Source organism: Lithobates pipiens, unplaced genomic scaffold, assembly GCF_037356315.1.
Source record: "Lithobates pipiens isolate NorthernLeopardFrog02 unplaced genomic scaffold, aLitPip1_a1.2 Scaffold_8, whole genome shotgun sequence".
NCBI lineage: Eukaryota > Metazoa > Chordata > Amphibia > Anura > Ranidae > Lithobates > Lithobates pipiens.
Window position 1 is genome coordinate 242,612,637 of NW_027507903.1, and position 25,063 is coordinate 242,637,699.

Genomic DNA, 25,063 nt, shown 5'->3' on the forward strand with positions numbered 1-25,063 from the left:
CCCCATCCTCTTCTCCCTAACAAATGGAAGTCATTGTCAAGTCCTCAGAGATAGCTGGGAACAATGTCATTGATAAGACAGGCAGAGAGCACAGAAAAGTATTAGCCAACATTTGTGGCAAGTTTTTTCACTTATTTACTAGATACAAGAAAATGATTTTAATGGCATTTTTAACAAACCAAAAAGGCATCAAACAAGTTCAGTTTTAGAATTGAATAAATCTTCTCGGACGCCCTGAGATAGTAATGAAATTAAAGCCCACTCCAAAATAAAAAAAAATAAAAAAACACCGCATTTTTGACCATGCCTCTCCGACCCACACCGGAAGGATTTTTTTTTGCTCCCTACCTTGTGAAGCAAGGTATACACCCCTAATTCCAGTCTCCAGGTCCCTTACCGCCACTGGTTCCGGGTAGGAGGAAATAGCTTAACGGAGTTCTGTACAAGTTAAAATAAAAGGTCTGCTTTTGGGTTTAATACCACTAACCAGTTCCAGCTCGACCTGTGTCGTTCCAGGTTGACGTCATAAGTCGTCCTCCCTGAATGTGCTGTGGAGGGATCGGTCACTGGCCCACACCATGTGATCGCTGCGGCCAAGTACAGCAGATCACATGACAATTGTAAACAATGGATGGCTTCCTTTCATGCCATCCATTGTGTTGCAAGTTGTGACTGGTCACGGTGATCACATGGTACAGACCGGCCAATCACAGCCAATCTGTACCTCGTGATTTGTCTTGGCCAAGCACAAACCAAACCCACGGAATAAATCAGTTTCATTCAGTAAAAAATAGTTGCTTATAATCATCAGGTTAAAAAAGAAAAAACAAACAAAACAAACAAAAAAAACCAACACACACAAAACTAATAAGGGTCTTTTGGGGGATATTTGTACTATCCTGGCCTTTTTGGGCCTCAAGAAATGGAATAGGCTGCCAGTACATCAGGAGTGATCAATTTTCAGAAAAAAAAAAAAAAAAAAAAAGTATAATAAAAAATATAATTTATATTATTTACACAAAAAAAACGTAGCATACATTTTGGCCTAAATTTATGAATATTTATCTGCAAAAAATGTATAACAGAAACAATGAAAAAATTTGTTTTCAAAATTTTCATTTAGCAAAAATAAAAAGCCCAGTGGCGATTAACCGGTTCCCGACCAGCACAGGCCGATGTACGTTGGTAGAATGGCATGGCTGTGCAAATGGGCGTACCTGTACGTCCCATTGAATTTGCCGCCGTGGCGGCATGTGCACGCTGACCGGGTGCTCCGCAGGTTGGATTGCGGGTCCCGCGGACTCCATGTCCACAGGGATACTCGCGATTGTCTCACAGAGAGGAAGAACGGGGAGATGCTAATGTAAACAAGCATCTCCCCGTTCTGCCTAGTGACAGTGTCACCGATTATAGCTCCCTGTGATCGGGAGCCATGATCAGTGATGTGTCACACATGCCCATCCCCCTACAGCGCCACCTAGTTTTAACCCTTTCACTGTCACATTTAAAAAGTAATCAATGCAATTTTAAATTGCACTGATCGCTGTATAAAAAATGTGAATGGTCCCAAAATCGTGCCAAAATTGTCCGATGTGTCCGCCACCATAATGTCGCAGTCACGATAAAAAAATAAAAAATAAAAATAAAAAAAAACACACCCACCACACGCTGATTGCCATTACTAGTTTAAAAATATAAATAAATGCCATAAAAACTATCCCCCATTTTACAGACGCTATAACTTTTGCGCAAACCAAACGCTTATCGCGATTGGGAAGAAAAAAAAAAAAAAAAAAAAAAAAACACTTTGGTTTATAGCGCAAAAAATACAAACCCGCAGAGGTGATCAAATACCAAAAGAAAATTATTGGTGGGGGGGGGGGAGGAGTCGTCAATTTTGTTTTGGAGCAGTGTCGAATCGCAAAAAGTGCTCTGGTCTTTGGCCAGCAAAATGGTCCAGAGCTTAAGTGGTTAAACACCACCAAAATAAAAGCTGTGTGGACAAAATGCTAAAAATGTCATAGTATAGTGCAGCACGACCGCGCAATTGTTATTCACCGAAAGATGAAAATGGAACTGGGCAGAAAGGGGCGGATGAAAGTTTCTTGTACTGAAGTGGTTAAGGCTAACCATACACATTGATTAATAAATCCTCCAACCATGTTAAACACTGTGAATGCAGGGATCTCCGCCATTGTCATCTGACAGCCGGCACCTGTAGTCCTCCGAATTCCCAAGCATTGACAGCATCTGAACGGTAATAGTAATTGTCTGACAAATTTTCCACATGGACTAGGTGGTTGTGTTGAAGGATCACTCACGGCTCGAGCTGTGCCCAATTCAGCAGTTTTTTTTGAGGTGTTGCCTTCATACAATTTTTTTTAAACACTTCTAAAACGCAAAACAGAAAAATTTTAAACGCGGGTTACTGTCAAGTTAAATCGTTCAGGAGAAGTTGTAAAAACGTCCCATGTACATGAAGCCTTAAGCCTCTTACACGCGATCAGATTTTCCGTAGACAAAACCTCTGACTTTTGTCCGAAGGCATGTGCCTGGATTTTGTCTTGCATACAAGGAATTGCTGGCCAACAAACACGAATGTAGTGAAGAATTTTCAGCTCTTTAGCGCCACTCTTTGGGCTCCTGCTAATTTTGCGTTTCCGAAGTTTGGAAAGTGACTTTTGAAATTTGGTGAGCGAACCAGACATGTTGCAGAATTGGAGGAGATAACGTGTTATTCATTATTGGCCTTGGAGTTATTGCTTTGACCCAAGTCCAGTCCAGGAACAGAAGGAGGAGGAGGATTTCTTGGACCAAAAAACTAGTTGCTTTGTTAATTGTGACAAATTATGTCATATGTCTTTGCTGCTCCAGGAGAATAATCCGGATGATAGACACCTGCTTTTACCAACTCTTGGCATTGTTGACTTTCTATATTAAGAAGCAGGACACATGCATGGGGCTTTTATTTTATGGTTGAATAAAAGATTTGATATATTTTCTATAATTTTTGGATTCATAGAATGCACTTTTTGCTTAATTTCTATTGTCAGATAGTAGATCTAAATTTTATTTGTTGTCTTAATGCACAATAAAAAAAAAAAATTAAAAAAAAAAAAAAAAAAATATTGTGTAGACTACTACTTGGCTATGTGTTTAACGTCAAATGACAGTTTGTTTTTTAAATGTAACTGCCTACTCCCAATGTAAAATTGACAAGGAACACCAACATAGTTGTATCTTTGATCTTAAAGACTACAGGATAATTGGTGTTGTGCCAACTTAGTGCCCCCCCCCCAAAAAAATAAAAATAAAAATCTCTATCAGTATCACCAGCAAAGCAGCTACATTATTATCCCATTAAATAAAGAAGAGAATGTGCGCTGCATTTTGCGATTTCATAATTTGCCACGCCACGAATGTTAATTCTCCATTACAAACGCTAGTTAACAAGACCGACCGCTTCCGGCTTGTCCTTGCTTCCGATCATGCGTGTTTGTACTTTGGACTTTTGTCCGACAGACTTATGTACACAAGATTGGGAAAAAAATAAAAATAAAAAAATAACCCAACAGACATTTGTCCTCAGAAAATTAAAATTTTAAAGCCTGCCAGCCAACATTTGTCTGCAGAAAATCCGATCCATCGTACGATGGAGCATGCAAACGGTCAGTTTTTCCGGCAACAGCCTGTCATCACACAATTCCCGTCCGAAAATCCGATCGTGTGTACGAGGCTTAAGACCTGATTCACACCTGTGCATTTTTAGTGCTTTTTGCACTACAGTCCATTTAACATGGGTTCCTATGGAACACGTTCTGCAGAGCTAATCTGCAAAACGCAAAAAGCACTAAAAATGCACAGGTGTGAATCCAGCCTTAGAGAGTGAAAACAGATTGTGAAATAACACCATGTTAAAGAGATTTTATCGTTTTTAGATCTACTTTAATGCAAGCCCAAAGCAAGCAGTATTTAGCGATAATCAGATTATATCTTTGTAGCGTTTGCATTTAAAATGACACCAAACAAAATAAATAAATCTCAAATCTGCTATTGCCATATATTTAAACTTAAAGCTGTAGTAAACTATTTACAACGTGTACCCACAGGCAAGCTTTTAGGAAGTTGTAACTGTAGATATGGCAAATATTTTCTACACTTTGGGAGAGATTCACATCAGCACTAGTTGAGGTCATCGCGCATGTGCAGTGACACTCTGTATCCAGGGCACATTGAGTGTGCCAAGCTGATGATGACTCCCGTGCAGGGAGTGATGCATTCACATCATGGCCATTGAAGCAGCTGGAGAGCATGAACTCGAAAGGAAGACTTATGCCTCGTACACACTGGTCGGATTTTCCAACAGAAAATGTTCAATAGGAGCCTTTTGTCGGAAATTCCGACCGTGTGTAGGCTCCATCGGACAGTTTCCATTGGAATTTCCGTTGCACAGAATTTGAGATCTGGTTCTCAAATTTTCTGACAACAAAATCCGTTCGCGCAAATGCCAATCATGTGTACACAATTCTGACGCACAAAGTGCCACACATGCTCAGAATCAAGCAGAAGAGCAGCACTGGCTATTGAACTTATTTTTTCTCAGCTTGTCGGTGGGAATTTCCAACCAACTTTGTGTGACCGCGTGTATGCAAGACAAGTTTGAGCCAACTGCCGTCGGAAAAAAACACTGGATCTTGTTGTCAGAATGTCCGATCGTGTGTACGCAGCATAAGTGAAGATGGCAGCAGTGACAGTGTAGCACTGGAGGACTAGGTTTTAAAAAAAGTTAGGTCTGCAACAACGAGCAATGCTAGCACATTATGCAATGACACAACTGGAGCTGCCTCTCCCCCCCTCAAAAATATATAACATTTTTACGATGCTTTAAAGCCCAAGCTACATTTAATAATCCGTTTAAACAGTTGGCCCAAGTTAGAATACAAAGCTCCCTGTAAGCTTTGCACTATGAATGTATACAAAGCTTCCTCTGATTGGCCAAGGCAAGTGGATAACATTAGCTCAACCAATCAGAGAAAGTTTTGTATTCATTTAAAGAGGGATGACTGTCACTTAGTCCAGCTCTATTTTGTTCCAGGAGTAAGGGGGGGGGGGGGGGGGGGGGTGTTCCCATCCCACTGGCTGAAAACAGCACTGTACTATACGTAGCTGAGGCTACATAGAGTTGATACAGCATACCCAGAAAGCACACCTGTTCGTGCAGGTAATGTAGTGAAGATGAACAAAAAGGCAGACATGTTTGAAGTCGAGCCAATGTAACAACTATGGCTCCTTCTATAGATACAGTGTAAGGGCTCCTTCACACGGACGTGTCCGCATAAGGAGCCCGCTCTGCTCGCTCCGTCGTTCCCTGCTGAGCAGGAAGATGACAGGTCTGTCTCTGCACACTGTGCAGGGAAGGAACTGTCAGAGCACCGCTCTCCCCTATGGGTGATCAGATGAGGACGGACTGTGGTAGGTCTTTTCCTCCGTCACACTTTTGAGAGCTTGCAGAGGGTCAGATGTCAGTGGACATGTCACCGCTGACATCCGACGTTCCTTAGAGGTCTATGGAGTGTTCGTTCAGGTCCACCTAAAAAAAAAAGAAGAAGAAGAAGAAGAAGAAGAAGAAGAAGAAGAAGAAGAAGGAGAAGGAGAAGAAGGAGAAGGAGAAGGAGAAGGAGAAGAAGGAGAAGGAGAAGAAGAAGGAGAAGAAGGAGAAGAAGGAGAAGGAGGAGGAGAAGGAGAAGGAGAAGAAGGAGGAGGAGAAGGAGAAGGAGAAGGAGGAGGAGAAGGAGAAGGAGGAGAAGGAGGAGAAGGAGGAGAAGGAGGAGAAGGAGGAGAAGGAGGAGAAGGAGGAGAAGGAGGAGAAGGAGGAGAAGGAGGAGAAGAAGGAGGAGAAGGAGGAGAAGAAGGAGGAGAAGGAGGAGAAGGAGGAGAAGGAGGAGAAGGAGGAGAAGACCTGAACGGACAGTCCATATGAAAAAGAGGCCCAAGAGTGATTGTAGTTTCCAAGGGACAGGAAGTGCGTTATTTGCACAATTACTAGGAGGATAAATGCAGGCACCTCCACTAAAAAAGGATTGGTAAGCTACAGCATATTACATTTGTCCAAACGGTTTTGCCTTGCATAAGACAACTTGTTTCCAGAGCCAAAAATGCAGTAATTTTAAGTCCAATTAAAGATAAACATATCTGAATGAGTGAAGTCTGAAAAAATGCTTGTGTCGATATGCTAAGATACAGCCAGATTGGATACAAAGTGAACCCAGCAGGCACATCTACAGATAAAGTTAGTAAAATACACAACCAGATGCATAAAAATGCTCAAAACAATACCTCAATTACGCTCATCTATTACCTCAATTACGCTCTATACAAAAACTGCAGATATAAGTGCCCTTTGAGAGCAGAGTTATTTTCCACCTGTGAATTAACCCTTTCATAAACACAACTTTGGGGTTGATTTACTAAAACTGGAGAGTGCAAAATCTGCTGTAGCTCTGCATAGAAAGCTTTCAGTGTTTTTGTTGAACAAGCTAAAGCTAGAAGCCGATTGGCTACTGTGCACAGCTGCACCAGATTTTGCACTCCCCAGTTTTATTTAATTAACCTCCATGCGTAGAAGATATCAATCGCACTTTAGGTTTTTTTTAATTAAAAGCATTCCCACAATTCCCAGATGTCTAAGAATGCATTCATTTTAATATCGTCGATAATATCAGCACTGCCCGAAGATACATTAAAAAAAATAAAAAATAAAAAATAGATCCTGCAATGACATGCATTTTTGCATTCATGCCATTGGAGTGGAGTCTTTTACAACCCATTTGTAAACACACAAAACGTGTATGCGATTGGGATCTAAAATTGTACACGCCTTGGGTAAAACACAGAATTGTTTGCAAGAAAAAAAGAAAAAAATTTAAATGAACAGATAAAGAACACTGGTGATGGTATTTATAAAACAGCAATACAAACTATTGGTCACTGTGTGATTCCTATTACAGCCCAGCTGTGTGATCCGTTGGCTGGCACCTTCTACATTGTTTAGTGGTCTCCAGCCAGACACAATTATCACACCTTCAACCGTCCAGGCTGAGAAGAGATGAACATCCAAAACTAGATGACTGGGAAATCACTGGGTAGAATATTTTGTCAACATGGAAAACTCTGCTGACTATTACATAAAAGCAACCTTGTTCTAGCCAGGAACTGCATATTTCTACAAATACTTCTGAAATAAAACCTTGCCCAGCAGATGTTTATCATATGGCTACACTGAGGGTCAGATTTATCAAAAATGATGGAATGTAAAGTGCCTGTGTATTGCACAGCAACGCTACACTTATGCTAGGCCTAAAAATGAGAAAGAAAAGTTGAAACACTGACTGCATTTTGAGCAGACATTTTTTTTATGGTTTTTATTCGAGTGTTAGGGAGCTTTTTTTTTACGCCAACAGAAAGCAAATTATTAGGGAAAAGAAACATGCAATATGTGAGTTTTTGCGTTTTTTTTCCCCCGATGCTTTTATTGAAGTCTATTGGGGGCAAATACACAGCTTGTGGCAGATTAACCTGGAGTTGGGCTTTAGGCTGGATTCACACCTATGCAGTTTTAGTGCTTTGGGGATTGTGCAGATTTGCACTATAGTCAAAAGGCAAAAAGCACCAAAAATGCATAGGTGTGAATCCAGCCACTGGTCCAGATGCGACCAGCAAGCGGGGAAAGTCGTACGATCTATCGTCCGATATATGCGTGTACGGGCCATTAGGTTGAACACCAGGCAAAAAATTTAATTTCACTGTTATTTTTATGGTTCAGCAATAAACATCGGTATAAAGCATCTGTTTATAACCCTATATAGATCAGTAGCATTTAGCATCTTACTGCTGTCACATTTCAGCACTGCTGTTTCAATAAATGAATTGGGTATAGTAGGCAGCTGTAGAGGTCCTTCTTTGGGTGTCCACATCAAAAAAACTTTCTAATGTCTGTACAGCAGTGGGATTCAGAATAGACTGCAATGATGAGGGTAGCACAACAGTGATGGTGTGGGCACACCTCCAGCACACGATTACTAGGACACAGATGGTGGATTTAGGCAAGTATATAATAAAAAAAAAAAAAAAAAAAAAAAACACCACGCTGAATGGGCAAAAAAAAAAAAAAGGAGATTGGGAGGGAGTCACAGAGATGGGCTGCAAAAGAAAGAAATTATATTATATTATATTAATATATATATATATATTTTGGCTGGAGTTACACTTTAAAGGCTCATGCACACTGCAGCTCAAAGCTGCTGCTCCTACTTTTCTCTGCCTGTTAATGCCCCTCCATGCCCGCTATAGGCATTTTCAGGGTTTGGGGGGGGGGGGGGGGGGGGATGTTTCAGCATTTAAGCCAACATGGAGGGCAGTTAAAAAGTATTGATTCTCCACCCCCCCCCCCCCCCCCCCAAATCATACATACTTTGGTGGATGCAGCATCTGTCTCTCTGCACCTCTGCACTGAGAGCCGAGCAATCGAACGCCACTGATGGTTCTGTTCTCACATACCCGAGCAGTGGAGGGGCAGGGAGCGGCTGATTTGCAGGGGCGGCTCGCTGAGAGGCTGAGACGGGTGTCAGCCCAGGCACCTGGCGAATTATGACTTTGCGACATCAGCAGAGAGCAGACTGAAGTCTGCTCTCTGCTAAAAACAGGTCACATGAGTGCAAAACTAGCTTAGGCTGGACTTCTCATTTAATAGACAGAGAAAAGTAAAAGCTCAAAAAAAAATAAAAAAGAAAAAGAAAAAAACCCCCACACACTCACCAAAGCGTAAAACGCCTGTAGGAGCAGAACAAGGTTTTTTTTTTGTTTTTGATGTAGAACACCTGTCAGGTTGTAATGCTGTCTGTGCCCTGTTTCAATCTCGTGTTTTGTCACGGAGTATGAAAATATCCCAAACAGTTGTCATGAGAACAGGAATAGGGGAAATCTTCCAATTGGGACACCAATTCTGGTGACAACCAGGGGATTCCCTCACTTTGGGGAAATTTCCTCGCACTGTTTAGCTCTGGACAGAAAGCAAAAGGAAATCTACTCAATAGTACACATAGCCAACAAGGGGTTAAAACCATATTTTACTCTATCCAAAATGAAAAAATAAAGTGTTTTGGCTTTAAAGATTGAAATAGGTAGAGAGTTACTTTGAGGTCAACTTTTCCACTACAAATCTGCAGGAGGCAGACTGCAAATCCATCCCTGCGAAATGAACCATTTCCCCAAACTGTCCTCTTTACTACTCCTAAGAACCCGCTTTATAGCTCCCTCATCATCCCCTCGGTTTCTCCAGAGCCGCCAACATACCCAATCAGGCTATCGCCTACTCTACCTGCCTTTAGGTGCTCCTTGGGAAAAATAAATAAAAAGACACACGATGCAATTTGCTTTACTACAACCACGAATTGATAAGAAAAATCACTTGATTACCCCATCAACAGTGCATGTTGAGGGAATCCCACCCGAGGAGGGATTGTGTCCTCCGGGGGATCAACTTAGATACAATCAGCCTGACCATAGACAGTAAAAGTAGCCATGATGGTTTGTTCAAACTTTCTCCAGCAATCCCTACAGTATTTAGCCTTTTGCATCACCTGCTCCTACCCTTTAGATTGCAAGCACTCATAAGCAAACTCTCCTAACACTCGTCTTGAATTATTTCATAACAATCCCGTTACTTGGTAAAGCATAACGTAACAACGCAACATTCATATTTTTAATAATGGTAATGATTCAAGTGCTAGTCTGCATTACATTCTGTTCTATCCCCCCGCCCCCCACAAGCTTATTTAGAATATATTGCCAAAGAGACAGGTTAAAAAAAATAATAAAAAAAAAAAAGGAGGCATATGCTGTGCACCCATAACTTCCCCCCCCCCCTTTTCCTCTCCCCTGTACTAATACCATAGAACACAAAAAATACACCCCACACAAAACACACCCTACAGTGAGAGCTTTCAAAAAGTAATGGAGTAATAAAAAGTAATGCAAGACCATAGAATCTAGAACGCTATGGCACAATGTATTTCTACACAGAACACAAAATTCCTCAACAGTATGGACTCTATGGAGGCCCCACCAAATACACCAAAAGTCTAGCCAGAAAATGCAACCTGAAACCACCACTGCTGGTCACAATTAACATACCTTGGAGCATGTTAGAGGGAGGTAAATATATCCGGCTGTAAATGAGGAAAAAGCAGGGGAAATATCAAAGATGCTTTTTCATTAGGTAAGAACGGGGGGAGAGATCAGTTACACAGTGGCCTACTTTATTCCAGCCCTTTGGTAAGCTGCTTGTGCCTAAAACTACAAAACCAGATACAGCAAGGAATTTATGGCCACAATACTCCTACTTGCATACACAAGGAACCTAGGCCTAACCTCTTTAGTAAAATCAATCTATTTATAATGACAAACTAAAAATGGCAGAGTGCGACAAATTGTGCAGAAGAAAATGAAGGCAATTCCTAAACCAGAATTCCAGCACTTTTAAAAGAGACATTAAAAATGTGATTCCTGAAAGGTTGCCAAGGGCCACACTAAACCTTTGCAGTAGTCCAGGGTCTAAAACCAGATGACAATAAAGTCAGCACCATCTGGGCCCTAGCCTCAATCTTTCCACAAGTTAAAGAATTTATGACCCATATATTTACAGAATGTAGGGATAAAATAATAAAAAAAAAAAAAACAAACACACACACACACCACCACACAACTATAAGGCATTCTTACAGGAAAAAGCTCTAAACTCCTAGTCTAGGCCACAGCATGTAATTGACACGACAAAAGGAAATACAGAAGGGGAAACAAAACAAAAAAAACCCTGTATAAAAACACAGGATCTGGCTAAACAGAACGTTGGCCTTGTTCAACAAACAGCCATATGGATTTTACAGAACAAGGTTCCTTTTACACAAAAGGTAAACCAATGCTCTGACTGAACCCAGATACAGGTCTTGACATTGACATTTTAGCTAGTCTGATTCACCAGCAGTAAGAACATTTCAAGTAGAAATAAGTCCAAAACAGTTTTCCTGTTTCCAATAAAGTGCACAAGGCCAGAAACTGCTGTAGGTTATCACTGCTATCAAAATGAATGAATGAATATATATATATATATATATATATATATATATATATATATATATATATATATATATATATATATATATATATATATCCCCCTGGAAAGATCTCAGCCACCATTTTACCAGAACAAGAGGCGATACAGAAACCTTTCAAAAAGTGATATTAAATTTAAAGAAGAGGTCCGCAGTTTTTTTTTTTTTTTTGTTTGTTTTTTTGTTAAAAGTCAGCAACTACAAACACTGTAGCTGCTGACTTTTAAATAAGGACACTTACCTGTCCAGCGAGCCCGCGATGTCATGCTGCGCCCGCCCCCCCCCCCCCCAGCCGATCCATCCATCGGATCAGATGCCGGCGCCGCCATCCTAACTAAGGGAAGACAGGCTTCCTTGCACATTTCCTACTGCGCATGTGCGGGTCGCACAGCACTTTGTGAATGGCCCTGTTTTCTGGGACACGCACACGTCCCAGAAGGCAATGGGGCTGCTTGCCAAAAGAGAAGGAACTGAAGAAACAGCGCAGCCGAATAGGAAGACTGCCTAGCAACAGGGGTTTCTGGCAAGTAAAAAAAAAAAACTTTCCCAAATTTTAATTTTAATTTTTTTATTTTAGGGAGGCCCTCCGCTTTAACTTCTTCACCAATATTCAATCGCAAAAGGTGAAGTTCACACCAGATGAATTGCAGTGCGTTTTTTACATCAAAAATGCATGGACAGTGTTTACCATGTATTCCAATTGCCCTAGTTCACACCAGTGCAGTCAAAAGTAGAACATGCCACATTTTTTTCTATATGGAACGTAGCAAAGCGCATCATAAAAACACATGTCCGCAACTTTCCTGAAGTCACAAAAAAGGTTGCCTAAGGGAGGATAGAAAATAATTATATATACATACACACACACGAAAAATCATGATTTTTTTTTTTTTTTTTTTTTTTTTTACAAAGAAGAAAAAAAAAAAAAAAAAAATGCACCAAACATTCTTGCAATTTTCTATTCAATAGAGTAGACACTGTCTTCTTCAAAACTGATAAGGTTTGTGTAACAAACATACAAAAAAGATAAGAAACAAATCTCAAGGCATTTTATGAAACTCTGTTCACTTCATCAGGGGTTTGAGGTTTCTGACAGAGTGTAGATGATAGCCAAAAATTTACCAATCAGGATTCATAAACATCAAGAGATCCGCCAGCAGATGAGTCTGTCCTGAGGGTTGAGGAGACAAGGAGCAGACCGAGAGTTACCCAAGGCGTGCAGATCAATGGGCAAGTGTGGCTAACGCACCAGATCAAACCCAATTTAGAAATTCATGGCAGTCATCAATGCTAAACAAAAATGACGTGAACCCTCTGATAGAATGGTGCAAACTATATTTAATCTGCAAGTATTTGGGATGGAGGTATACAAGCCCCTGTACTAGACCTAGCCATTTCTCGGTCCTCAATTGAGCTGAGGGATTGGGGGGGGGGGGCATTGCATGGACACAAAAACCATGCAATGCAACGCATCAAACACACCCATGCAAAAATGCATCCAGAACTCAAATTATGCTGTGAACCTTCCCTTAGTGCCAGTTCACACAGGGGCGACACGACTTGCAGCGCGACTCACAGACGCGACCTGCACGCGACTTCAGCAGTGACTTGCAAAACGACTTCTGTATAGAAGTCAATGCAAGTGGCCTGAAGTTGCCCCAAAAATAGTACAGGAACCTTTTTCTAAGTCGGAGAGACTTGAGTCGCTCCTATTAGAACGGCTCCATAGTACAGAAGGGAGCGCGACTTGTCAGGCCGCTAAGTCACCTGACAAGTCGCTCCTGTGTGAACCGGCACTAACAGTTTCTTCCAATTCCTGATGTACTGCAGCTGTTCTATCCTCTGGATTCAGCTGGTCCACTCTGTGCTAGTGAAAATTTCTAGGGGTGGCTCCTTTTTCTTCTTACAGAGCCCTATAGAGCCACCCGTGAATGCATGTTCCCTACCAGGGCTGTGTACATTAAACACAAACCTACACCCTCAAGGCATTCTAACCCAACTAAAAGTTCTGCTGTCACAACCTGAGCAGACAGGCTCTTTACTGCAGGGGAGACATGCAAGGTTTCTTCTGTAATAAAATACACTTACCTGCATGCTCAATGTCTTCTCCGGCATATAAACTGAGCTGCGCATACGCAGCTCGATTTACATTGCCGGGATGGTCCCTGTGTGCCGGGATCAAGCAAGCCACTCCCCAGCTCTAACCTCTTCTCAGAGCTAACCAATGGACAGCTGCTCTCCCCTATTGCTTGATCCGCAGGAAGGCAGGACAAATCCAGGGAAGTGGTGTTGAGGGATCTAGAGACAGAACCAGGAGGACTTCGGCCTGTTTCACACAGGGCATGTCCATTTTGACAGACTCCACTTGCTCAGCAGGGAATGATCCGTAGATCTCCGCTGAGCAGGCAAATGACAGGTCCGACTCCGCTCACTGTGTAGTGACGGATTCCAGAGCCCTGCTCTGCTCTATGGGAGATCAGATGAAAAACGGATCCGCCTGTCCATTTTTATCCGACCGACGGATGGAAAATAGGATTTCCATTCATCTGGAATTGGCAGCCCGGATCGAATAGTGGCGGATATCAATGGACATGTCACAGCTGACATCCATCGCTCCACAGCTGCCCTGCTGTATAATGAGCACAGAAGGGAGGGGGGGGGGGGGGGGTGTTGCACACTGACCACGAGTGTGCTTTGCATTATTTTATTTTTTTTGAACACATATGCATGGGTAAAATGCCCATGCAATGAAGCATCAGTGTTACACCAGCACAGGGGCGTACAGCCGTTCACCTCCATGACAAGCTGTAAACCCACAAAAAATTAGCAAGGGGTACTTGTTTGAGTATAGATTTCAGCAGCTATACATGTGTGTGGGGGGGGGAAGAGGCTATAGGTTTAAAACGAATATAGTTTCTCATATTCATAGCAATGTATAATGCTATTTCTGAATCCAGAGTTCTCCATTCATCTTATGCAACTAAAATGTGTAGAGAAAGAAACGTGTACACACACACACACACACACACACACACACACGCTAATCTATCACAACAAGATTGTTTAAGAGCCTTTACATTACCCAGAGTGAATTCACTTGTGACATGGGCGGCTCTGTACCAAGACATTTACAAATCAGGAGCAATATGTACTATAAAAAGATTCCAAACTGCAATAAAAATTAGCTCTAATGTACAGTACATGAGAAAAAACATCAGAAAACAAAATTTTCAATGGAGAAGAGCCCGACATTCCCAGGATGTAAAAAAAACGCTGCATTCCATATCAACACTGAGTAATGCTGCTTAGCTTATGACAAAGATAAAATGATGGCGTGAACACAAATCACTTGGGTTGAGTCCTGTGCGTCTTTGCCTCTATTTCAGGTCTGAATTCAGGCCCGATTCACCCCTGAAAATGGAAAACAGGGATGCACAGGAACCCGTTGTGAGCCACAGCTAGTGTGAACCCAGCCTTAAAGAGGGCCGGTTTAAATAAAAAAAAAAAAATATTATATATATATATATATATATATATATATATATATATATATATATATATATATATATATATATATATATATTTATTTATTTTTTTTAAGTCAGCAGCTGCTGACTTAAAGTGGAGGGCCACCCTGAAAACAATTTTTTTTAAAAAAATTACAAAAAAAATCAAAAAAAATAAATAAAATAAAAATGAAAACAATTTTTATTTTATTTTTACTTACCAGAAATGCCTGTTGCTGTTGCTAGGCACATAATCCTAATCTTCCTCTTCCGCGGAGATCTTCTGTCTTCTCTCTTCGTCGTGGCGTCTTCTGGGTAATGGGTCGTGCTGTGTTCTGGGAACTGTGTGTTCCAGAACACAGCGCGTCCCATTCAGAAAGCGCTGCGGGACTCGCGCATGTGCAGTAGCTGCGGGACTCGCGCATGCGCAGTAGGAAACGGGCAGTGAAGCCGTAAGGCTCCACTGCCCGTTTCCCTTAGAGGGAATGGCGGCGCCGGGACCCGAGGGACGGGTCGGCCCCCCTGGACAGGTAAGGGTGTTTATTAAGTCAGCAGCTGCAGTGTTTGCAGCTGCTGACTTTTTTTTTTTTTTTTTTTTTTTTTTAAACGGCCCTCCTCTTTAATAAGCAAACTTACCTGTCCAGGGCGCCCGCCCGAGGCTGACCCGACTCTCGGTCTCGGGGCCGCCATTTTGGCTAAGGGAAACAGGCAGTGGAGCCTTGCGGCTTCACTGCCTGTTTGCTACTGCACATGCGCGAGTCGCGCAGCGCTTTGTGAATGGGACGCGCTGTGTTCTAGGACACACAGTTCCCAGAACACAGCGTGATCCATTACCCAGAAGACGCCGCACGGAGGAGAGAAGACAGAAGATCTCCGCGGAGGAGGAAGAGGCAGATTAGGATGATGTACCTAGCAACAGGCATTTCTGGCAAGTTAAAAAAAAAAAAATTCTCTTTTTTTTTTCTAATTTTTTATGTATTTTTTTTCAGGGTGGCCCTCCACCTATAGATTATCTGCAGATTTTCTATGGTTAGATGGAAAAAGTGCAACAGATTTCTCCATGTTCACCAAGCTGTGTGGATGGAGGAATCTCCCACTTTTTCCATCTAACCATAGAAAATCTGCACATAATCTATAGGTGTATGGCCAGCTTTAGTCTTCCTTTGCAAACAAGTCACTGACCTGGAACAAGCATGTACATAACATGTGTCATTACATGTCATATGCATAAGCTTTTTCCACGTCAGTGACTCATTAACTAAGGACGAGTAGCACCTTCAAACAAATTAACAGAGGCATCTACCATCTAACCTGACAAGTTCACCTTAGCAAGCAGCTCTAACCACTGTCTGCATCCAAAATATCCTCATAACCAGAGGGCCCAGACAGGATTACTGTGTTTTCTTTGTTTTTGTTTTTTTAGAAACCTTAAGACCTTTTTCACAGTTTTACGACTCGTCCTGCGACTTGGGACTGCAAAGTCGGACGACAAGTCATTCCCCAAGTTTTCCCAATGAGTATCATTCATATCTGTGCGACTTCAAGTCTAAGCGACTACGAAGTAGTTCCTGCACTACTTTGGTCCAACTTTGATGCGATTTGAGGTCCATAGAGCTCATGTTTACACAGGCATTGCTTAAAGTTGCATCAAAATCGCAGCAAAAAAAATAAATAAAAAATGGCATTACTTCAGGTCACACAAGCGTGAAAGGGGCAGAAGGCTGGGTTCACACTGATGCGGCCACAGCTCACAGCAGGAGGTCCGGTGGGTCCATGCACACCAATTCAGGTACGAATTTTTGCCTGAATTTGCACAAAATAAAAATAAATAAATAAATAAGAGCCAAAAGGCGCACAGAACCCTTTTCCAATGCAAACGCGGCTGCCCCGGGAGGTGTGTGAACCAGCCTTATTGAGAGCCAGTCAGTCTCCTGTCATGCGAATTGGATGCAAGGAAACCAGCATTCAATTCAAATCAGTGTGAACCCAGCCTGAAAAGGTACTCAAAACATGAAACAGTTTACAGTAAGTCCATCAAATGTGTGGCAGCCACAATTAAAAACAAACAGTCTTCAGCTAATGTGTTAAAGCAGGGTTGTCCTCAGGGCCCACTAACAGGCCAGGTTTTCAAGATAACTGAAATACATCACAGGTGACATCATTTGCTGCTCAGTGATTGCATAGTGCTAGTCTGCATGTCCCCAAGGTAATATAGAAAACCTGGCTTGTTAGTGGGCCCTGAGGACAGGGTTGATTACCACTGTGTTAACCACTTCAGATCCGCGCTATTGCCAAATGACGGCATTAGCGCGGACCTACATTTTCGGGACTACGTCTATTGACGTAGTCCCGGTTACGAGCGGCCTGCGCGCCCCCTGAGGGGCGCGCGCGGCGCGCTCTGTGATCGGCGAGTCCGTGAGACTCGCCTGATCACCGATCCGTGTAAGGGGTCGATCCCGACCCCTTATCACGTGATCAGCTGTCAGCCAATGACAGCTGATCATGTGATAGAACGGAGCCGGTAATCGGCTATTATTCCTCCTCGCGCTGACAGCGCGAGGAGAGAAAAAAAAAGCCGATCACCGGCGGCCGTGATCGGGACATCAGTCCCGATCACGGCCATCAATACAAGGGACCACCTGCCACCTGCCTGTGCCCACCTGCCTCCCGCAGTGCCATCCTGAAATTAAATAAAAGCAAAAGTAAGTGCCCCCCGTCAGTGCCCACAGTGCCACCCACAGTGCCACCCACAGTGCCACCCAATCTGCTCAAAGGTGCTGCACCCCAGTGCCGCCCATCAGTGCCCAGCAGTGCCGCCCATCAGTGCCCAGCAGTGCCGCCCATCAGTGCCCAGCAGTGCCGCCCATCAGTGCCCAGCAGTGCCATCTATCTGTGGTACCTATCAGTGCCCATCCGTGCCACCCATCCGTGCCACTTATCCGTGCCACCCATCCGTGCCATCTTATCTGTGCCCACCGGTGCAGCCCATCAGTGCCCACCAATGCAGCCCATCAGTGCCCACCAATGCAGCCCATCAGTGCCCACCAATGCAGCCCATCAGTGCCCACCAATGCAGCCCATCAGTGCCCACCAATGCAGCCCATCAGTGCCCACCAATGCAGCCCATCAGTGCCCACCAATGCAGCCCATCAGTGCCCACCAATGCAGCCCATCAGTGCCCACCAATGCAGCCCATCAGTGCCCACCAATGCAGCCCATCAGTGCCCACCAATGCAGCCCATCAGTGCCCACCAATGCAGCCCATCAGTGCCCACCAATGCAGCCTATCAGTGCCGCCTAATCAGCGCACTTCAATGAAGGAGAAAAATGACCCGTTTGCAAAATTTTATAACAAACTATTAAAACATGATTTTTTTTTTTTGCATCTTTTTTTGTTTGTTTAGCAAAAAATAAAACTCCGAGCTGTAACTAAATACCACCAAAAGAAAGCACTATTTGTGGGAAAAAAATGATAAAAATTTCATTTGGGTACAGTGTTGTATGCCCACGTAATTGTCACTCAAAGTGCATCAGCGCTGAAAGCTGAAAATTGGTCTGGGACTGAGGGGGGTTTAAGTGCCCAGTAAGCAAGTGGTTAAAGCACCCCATATTTTTTTTGAGACCCAATTCTCAGTGTTGAGACATGTAGACCATGAATGGGTCCATGTGTTTATGCAACTTGAACCACAAAAGGTGCTGCAAGCTTGTCCCAATTTGACAGCCTGCGAGCACTTCAAGCCACTTAACCCCCTTCCTGCTGTTGGTACGCATTTATGTGGGCTCACTGGACTGGGTTTTTTTCCCGCCGTGGGGCCAAATTTATGCATACCTCTTTGTGAGAATGCTGCACAGCGCCCTGGGTCTCGTACTAATGGTCTGGACCTGGCTTCACCTGACCAATGTGAGAGCCAATCGCAGGCTATCACAGTGATCACCCACTGTGAGCCTGCCCCTGCAATCGCTTCCTCTGGAAGATATGCTGCATCTTCTTGGAGGGGAAGGAAGGAAGGAAGGAAGGAAGGTCAAGGTAAGATCTAAGTGCCAGGGTCAAAAAAGGTCAAGGACTGTATATACAAGATTTTGTTTTTGGAAAATTGGCATCAATGCAAGTTAGCGTCAGTGTGTTTTAGGTAGAATGGGGGGGGGGGGGGGAAATAAAATAAATGTGCACCATTATTTGGGGTCCTATGGATACAAACAACAAATAAAAACAAAAAAGGACCATAACCTCTAAAAGGACTTTGACAGTACTATTGAAATAAAATATCAAGAATTGTAATTGTCCAACGGTTAAAATCAGCTCAATGACATAGAAAAACATGTAAATACATAACACAATTGTAGCAAAAATTTCCCTGTGATAATGTTGTACATTTGTCATCACCCTGTAGCTGGGTGGTGATTGGCTTGCAGTAACTTCATTTCAACCCAGGTACGTTTCATGTGTACAAAGAGCACACTTCTTCAGGAAAACAGGGCTACACTGCGAGCTCTGAGAAAGAATAAATAGAAATAACAATGATCATTTTACAATCTGCTGTCACCAACTCACCCAGTCTATAGAGTAGTCAACATGGGTTTACTCCGAGTCCGCCATAATCAAATATAGTATAGTGATAATCAAATATAATCACAGTAAGTGTTCAAATGAACAAGAATCTCAGGTCTCTTGAATGCTGGTATAGTAAAAGTTGTTCACTGAGTAAATAGGGTTGAGCAGCGGTTATAGGAAGAGACCCTCATGTCACTGCCTCCATCTTGCAGTGGGGATATCCCTATTTACCTGAAGCAGCGGGCTTTTTGAACCCGTGAAATGCACCTGCATTGAAGTGAAGTTACCACGAGCCAATTTTTCCTACAATTGTGTTATGTATTTACACATTTTTTATATGTCAATGAGATGATTTTAATCTTTGTTCAATTACAAAGATTAATATTTTATGTCAATAGTACCGTCAAAGTCCTTTAATTAGTGGTTAGGGTTCTTTCTGTGTGATATGATTAGGATGTGGTGCTGGACAAATACTATGTCCATTTAGTAGAGGGATCTTCCTAGTAATCTTTGGTTTCAGTAATAAAATAACATTGGTATCGCTGCAATCGTCAGGCAGAGAATTTATTTTGGTGGTAAATTACAGGAATATACAATATACAAATTGTTAGAAAATGTTTAGTTTTTTTTGCTATTTTGTGCCAAGTTTCACACCAACAACAACAACAACAACAACCACCCCTCACCCACACACACACAGGAAATATTAGTTACCATTTACCACCAAAAGTAAGGTCCAGCACACACGATTAGGTTTTTTCATTCAAGCCAGCAGGGCTGAAAAAAATAAAATAACCCCCCCCCCAACAGCTCAGGAGGAGCCCTTGTACTAACTATTTGAGGTTAGTACAGCGATCTCCCCTGTTGTTCTATTGTGTTCTAACAGGGTCCCCTGTTAGAAAATTCCAGGCAGCGTTCTCATTCATTGGCTGAGAGCACCAATCAGGAGATGATCAGCAGACCCTTTTCAATCATGCCCCTTCAACGGACCAACTCCAGTACACACAGGCCAAACATCACCCAACATTCTGCTCGTGTGTACCAGCCTCATGTCCGATTTGTCCTAAAAAAATAAAAAAAAAAAGCCTATAATTCAGCTGGATACACAAAGTAGTTGTGATATGTACAGATGATTCTCCAACACGTTAAAGTTGCAAAATTGTGTTCAGGCATTTGTTTTACCATCAGGCACTAAGGGGTTAAAGACAGAGTCCATTCACAGATTACTGATCTCATCTCCCATATGAATTAGGCCTTAGGGAAGGTGGTTTAAAACCTATGAATTAAAAAAAAAAAATAAAAAAAAAAATAAAGTGTCCGTTATAAGCACCCTTTGTATGTTTGTTCCAACACGTATAACTGAATTTTATAATTGAATTTTGCTGGACAGCTTGAACTGCTAGGAAGTAGAAATAGAATAGATTTACTGGCAGGATCAACAGGTAATACAACAACTACGGAGGGGGGGGGGGGGGAACAAACACTGCTATGTTAAATACTAGTAACAGACTGACTATCATATAGGTCATTTGTTTTTCCCATTATGTAATCTTTTAGGGAGAGTAGCAGACCCAAGAATACATATCTGGGAGCTCAGATACAGAGAACTGTCCAATAGTCTCCTGGATATATGTGGAATTGACATCTAACAAAAAATTACAATCCATTTTAATAGCACTGGCTTTAGTTTTCCTTGATAATTTTTTTTAATGTTTCAGTGACTATTATTTTTTAGTATGCATGTATGCATGTATGTATGTATGTATGTATGTATATATAATCTTGTACTGCCAATACTAGAAACAGCCGTCCTTGACCCATTGAACATGTGGGGAGACACATACACCCTACAATTTCACCTGGAAGGAAGGTGCAGCAGTCACACTGGATCCACAGTCCATAAATCCAGCAGGTAAGACTCAGAACCAATAAGGGGAAAAGACCCGCGACTCGCCTTAAGAGTCCAACAAAACAAACAGGCTAAAGAGAAAACCTTTTCTATCTAATCCCAAAAGGAAGGTGAGGCTAGCGTTTCAATCTTCCTGTCCTGATCAGGTGGGAGGGAAGTCTGTTTGTTGTCACCGAGGACGACAGGATAATATTCCCAATGAAAACATTTTTTCAATAGTTTAAAAGAAAAAAAAAAAAAAGTGGATCTTTAACCCAAAAAAAAAATATAATGGACCCTTTTTATATGGTGCTCCCAGTGCCCACTACATTATTGTACCACGAGCTCAACAGAGGACCAAAACAAGTGTGCCCATTGCCCATCAACCTGGTGCATCGGTCAAGCCTCTCCATGACCAGACCAGATTGCATAAGTAGCGGGTAGCACTAGAGAAGATAAACATTCAGTTGTCTCTAATACAGCAAACATTTACTAAGGGCTGGAACGTCAGTTGAGGGGGACAGATATGGCTTTTTAAGTAAAGGGCCCTTTCACATGGGTCCGCCTGTCAGTCCAATTAGTCAGACCCGATCTTACCCTCTAGTCTCCTCTATGGAGCGAAAGGTGCCAACGGACATGTGTCTGTTGACACTGAACATACGATTCACTAAAAACAAATGGATGGGGGATCTGTTCCCCATCCGTCTGGTGGATCGGATCAGATGGCAGTCGGGTGTGAAACGGACAGTCAGTCCGTTTACATCCAACCACCCATAGAGGAGAGCAGGCTATGTCTGTCTGCTCTGGATAGGCAGAGTGGACACAGACCTGTCACCTGCCTGCTCATCGGGGGATCAGTGGACAGATTTCCTGTGGAGCAGATGGACTCCCAAGAAGCCGAATGGCCCTTACGTACGATCCAAAAATCGGACGACAGATAGTTTGTGGGGTTTTTTTTTGCATGCTAGTCACATATCAAAAATAGAGTTTACTAAAGTCCAGAAAATTCTCATACGGCAAAATGGAAAAAATAAAATCAGAAGTGATGTCTTGTGTTGTAACATATCTGTATTGTGTTTTCAGACGACAACTGTGCTGATTAAACAAAAAAAAATAAAAAATCGTACGTATTGGTATTATACGAGAAAAATTAGCCATGAACTGCTCTCGAAAGCTCTGTACTAATGATCCGATTATCGTACGATGGCTTTGAAAGCGGTATTTTTCGGATCGTGGATTAGGGCCATAACAGTGCGATTTCCTTTGGCTAGAAAAGACAGTATACACAGTTGGTGCTTAGCTAAATCTGAGCACTACAACCATGTGAAAAAGCAAGCTCACTGCATGAAAAATCGACTTTGTCAACATATTTCAATGCAGCCCAAGAGCTGCTCTTCTTGATGCTAAAAGTAGTCTTCAAAAACATCCAAATTTCATTGCAGGATCAGTAACATTTGCAACAGTTGGCGTCAATGTGTACACACCCACATCTATAGTCAGAAAGAAACAGCACCAATTTACCCTGCATGGGACCGTATGCCAGGAAAAAAGCCTCTGCCGTTTCAAAGATTAGCGGAAAACGTCAGTTTGCCATCGAACATATAAAAAGCCAAAGAACGGGCCTTCTGGAACAATGTGCTGAAAACTGATCAAAAATAGATTTGGTCAGTAACAGTTGACACGTTTGGTGCAAACCAAAACAGCACATGAAAATAATAATTCTCAAACCAGTTGTAAAGCATGGAGATAGAAATATTATGGTTCTGAGTTGCTTTTGGGTCTGGGCCGCTTGTTTTCATAGCGTCAACTATGAATTCTGCATCATATCAAAAGTGCACTTGAGGAGAATGGAGCCCACAAATGGAACCAAAACTAGATCTTTCAACAGGATAATAATTAAATCCATACTAGCAAATCTACCAAGCAATGCATCAAAACAAATGGATTATAGAATGGCATAGAAAAAAAGCTCTGAAAATGAACCCTAGTCAAATGGGTCAGTGGCACATGTGGACAGCATGCAAAACACCTACAAGAAATCATTTTTGCTAAAGAGGGTGTTCTGTCAGAATCGGCAACCTGTCAGATTAGGTAAAGACAGTTCTGTCAGCTGCGCATGCATTTCGACGCTACCAGGTTTGCTCATCTGACAGAACACCTGCAAGTCAGAAGGCAGCGGACATCTTTGTGAACCCAGCTACGTCTTGAATTTCACAGTAAGTTTTAGCAATAGTGAGTGTAGATAACTAAATATAGCATATTTGACATCTGTAATGCCGTTTAATTTTGAAAGCCTAAAAGTTTAGCGCAGAGTAGTGCGGGGTGTACCAACATGGCCTCCGCCACCTTCCTACTGCTGGTGTCCAGCTTCTTTTGAAAACGTGTGCCTCCACTGCGGGGATACTATGTTAGTGTTAGGACCACAGATACCAGGGTGCCTTGACGTGGCTCTGTGGCTCACGCATGCGTTTGCAAATGCGTGCGGACTAAACCCCTGTTTTTAACGCATACTGTTAGACAGGTTAATTTGGTTGTCTGCGAGCTGGTGGTAAGTAGGCTTTGGTTTTTCCCTGGGCATTCCCCAGACTTTGTTGTTATCTTTTGAAAACGTAACATCCAAAGAGGTGGAACGCAATGCAAAGCTGACGGAAGGTCACTTCCGTTACCTAATCTGACAGATCACCAATTAGGAACAGGGGCAATACCAGCTTCTAAGGCCAAAATGTATTCTTTTACCTCAGTATATCATTACATCTATTGCTACGTTTGTTGGTGAGGCTGCATGTTTTTATTCAAGTAGACCATTTATCAATAGGCACGGTTAGAATAAATGTCCGCTTTCCTGTTCAAATATGTTCTATGGGGTGTGCTTACTTTTTCACTTGACTGCATTTATTTACATGTTGTTCTTTATAGCACCTCTTTAGCAAAACAGTACACATTTTAACTTGTTAGTTGTTTAAGGAGCAATAGAATCACAGTAATCGTATTGGGAGAAATAATCCCAGTAGGAAACATACAATTTTTAATTCTCCTTTCAGACTTGCTTGCATATCGTATATAAAGAACCATTACAAAACTTGATTAATGAGTCCATATCCTGCAGATAGTTGTTGGAAACAGTTTATGCAGCAGCCCAACACAGACAGCACAGAGGTGGATTCCTGCAAAACACATAATGAAGCGCCTTTAGTCGGGCAGATTTTAGAGCAGTTTCTGTCCTAAAACAACAAAAAAAAAACCTTGATGTGCACCTTTATTTAAACTGGCAGGTCAATGAGTATCTGAAGTGCACTGTGCTGCAAAATGGTCACACAAAATAGCCCAGCAGCATACGCTCCGCTTTATTTTCTGTCATAAAAGACACACGAAGGCTGCCACTGCCAACAATGCATATTGCCTGGCTATCCCACTGATGTGTTTAGATTGTAACCACCGTCCCTGAACAAATAGAGATGAGCCATGACAAATACTGACGTTTTCCCAATTTTCTATTGCTTTGTGCACGTTCCACATCTCTGACTGAACCAGTGCCGTTCCATAGGCATGACTTGGCCAGGAAAACAGCACTTTCAAGTGGTGGTCAGCAAAGGCAGCCCTACTATTTCTTCCATACTTTACATGCAACCAACAGAAGATTGTGCTGAATACAAGTGGAGAGTGGCTTTCTGGTAATCATAAAGGAGCTAGCGAAGAGGTTTCCCTTACTGTAAGGGATTAGTGCTCACTCAACCTGTAGCCCTCCAGCTGTTGCGGAACTACAAGTCCCAGAATGCCTCTGCCTTTGAGGGTCATGCTTGTAACCATCAGCCCTGCAATGCTTAATGGGACTTGTAGTTCTGCAACAGCTGGAGGGCCACAGGATGAGCACCCATGCGCAAGTAAAGAGCACCTTTTCATGCAGAAAAAAGGATCTACTTCAGTATAACGCAACATTGAGAAATATTAC

At 42.4% G+C, this 25,063-nt stretch overlaps 1 protein-coding gene across 6 annotated transcripts in view; it reads right to left on the reverse strand.

Annotated features, from left to right (window-relative positions):
• CNOT2 (CCR4-NOT transcription complex subunit 2) overlaps positions 1-25,063 on the reverse strand; it is a 124,278-nt gene that overhangs the window by 89,355 nt on the left and 9,860 nt on the right. Inside the window, exon 2 of one of the 6 annotated variants that reach the window (XM_077468859.1) lies at positions 24,135-24,278. The exons of the other annotated variants lie outside the window; for them this stretch is intronic. Coding sequence (XP_077324985.1) covers positions 24,135-24,167 — 33 coding nt within the window. The 5' untranslated portion in view covers positions 24,168-24,278. The remainder of the gene's footprint in view (positions 1-24,134; positions 24,279-25,063) is intronic. 6 annotated transcript variants of the gene reach the window in all.